Source organism: Penaeus monodon, chromosome 24 (assembly GCF_015228065.2).
Source record: "Penaeus monodon isolate SGIC_2016 chromosome 24, NSTDA_Pmon_1, whole genome shotgun sequence".
Lineage (NCBI taxonomy): Eukaryota > Metazoa > Arthropoda > Malacostraca > Decapoda > Penaeidae > Penaeus > Penaeus monodon.
The window spans coordinates 24,205,083-24,206,516 of NC_051409.1; the positions used below are offsets into that span (position 1 = coordinate 24,205,083).

The 1,434-nt window shown below is 43.0% G+C and overlaps 1 protein-coding gene across 1 annotated transcript in view; it reads left to right on the top strand.

The window, feature by feature from the left end:
- The window catches only part of LOC119588908 (spermine oxidase-like), an 11,466-nt gene that overhangs the window by 6,616 nt on the left and 3,416 nt on the right, over nucleotides 1–1,434 (top strand). Inside the window, 6 exon segments of the mRNA XM_037937528.1 lie at nucleotides 51–182; nucleotides 642–783; nucleotides 1,114–1,168; nucleotides 1,238–1,310; nucleotides 1,313–1,369; nucleotides 1,372–1,418. Of these exon segments, the coding sequence (XP_037793456.1) occupies nucleotides 51–182; nucleotides 642–783; nucleotides 1,114–1,168; nucleotides 1,238–1,310; nucleotides 1,313–1,369; nucleotides 1,372–1,418 (506 nt within the window).

A 1,434-nucleotide genomic window follows, 5' to 3' on the forward strand; every position in this document is an offset into this window, starting at 1 on the left:
GATAAGGCAAGGCAGGCTAATGCTCATCCTTTGGGGCTTTCCTCTTCTAGCGCTTCCTTCGGGCAAGCAGATCCTGACGGAGGACGGCGCCGAATGGATCCATGGAGGCCTAGGAAACTTTCTTTACTATATCGCGCAGGATCTGAATAAATTCACTGAGCCTCTAGACGATTCTGCCTATCGTAAGTATGCTATTATGTCGTTATTTGAAAGATGTCTGAGGAATGATACATCCTAATATTGCAAAGTCTATTCCAATACATACAATCGAATGGAGAGTAATATGGAGGGTTACTGGAGAGCAAGAGTTGTTTGGTTGTTCTCTGTATTTTACAATCAAACTTCAGTGCTTTCTTTACCTTATATCGAACGATGGTAATGTAACTGAATGCTATTTTGTGATAAAAGGCCAATTTTAGAAAGATCATTAGTTATTTTTGCACATTTCATTCATGAAAGTTTAGGAAAGTTTTAGAATATAGAATAACAGTTCTTGTTAGTACTTTTATTAGAATTATATCCACTTTCAGCTAAGGCGAAGTCATGCATTACAATAGAGGAAAAAGTTTTCCTGCTTTTGAGATATATTGTTTTTAGCTGAATTCCAGTGTGTGTTCTGATGACTTCATTCGAATTTCTAGTCTGGATGGCCAGGACGCAGTCAGGAGAGGATGCTGACCCTTCGGGCTTCGACGTGGCCGAGGGACTGATGCAGGAATGCGAGAAAGACAACGTGCAAGCCCAGTTCTATGGCTCTGGCTACGGAAAGTGCTACGCGGACAAGTACGTGGCCTGTGAGCGTGAGAATCAGTGAACGTAAATCTCGTGACCATTCCGAAGTCAAAAGACAAATAAAGTGGTCACACTAGAACCCGTAGCTATGTTTTCATGTAATTTAGAAAGAATGTTCATTTGCAATAAATGAACGTGCTCAAAAATCATTTCATTAGATGGCATTTCATTATGTTGTGCCTGACCTAAATTCTATTGGTTTTGTATTGGCAGGCAATAAGTAACGAAAAATTTAAGTTGGCAACACTTGACCACCGTTACTATCACTAAAACTGAGAAGATTTCAAGGCCATTACAAGAGAAACATGCATTTCTTTCTAGGTTTTCGGCCAAATACGACAGTTCTCCGGCGTATCAGCCGGAGAAAGACGCTGGCGTTTTTACTTAACAAGGTGAGTCACAGAAGCTGCGGGGAGCTGTGGTCCCTGGATTTCTCTTGGGATAGTGCGACGTGTGCGCGGCCGAGGCTCGACTAACGCTTCTTTCCTCACTATGGGTGCTGAAGGACACGGGCCTCGTCGATGGGAGGATCAGTCTATGGAGGACGCGGATCACTTCACTGACTGGGGTTATGATATGTGAATCAGTGGGCGGACGGCTACGACGCTATTGTCAATTACCTTAGGGTAAAAGAGGCAGAGT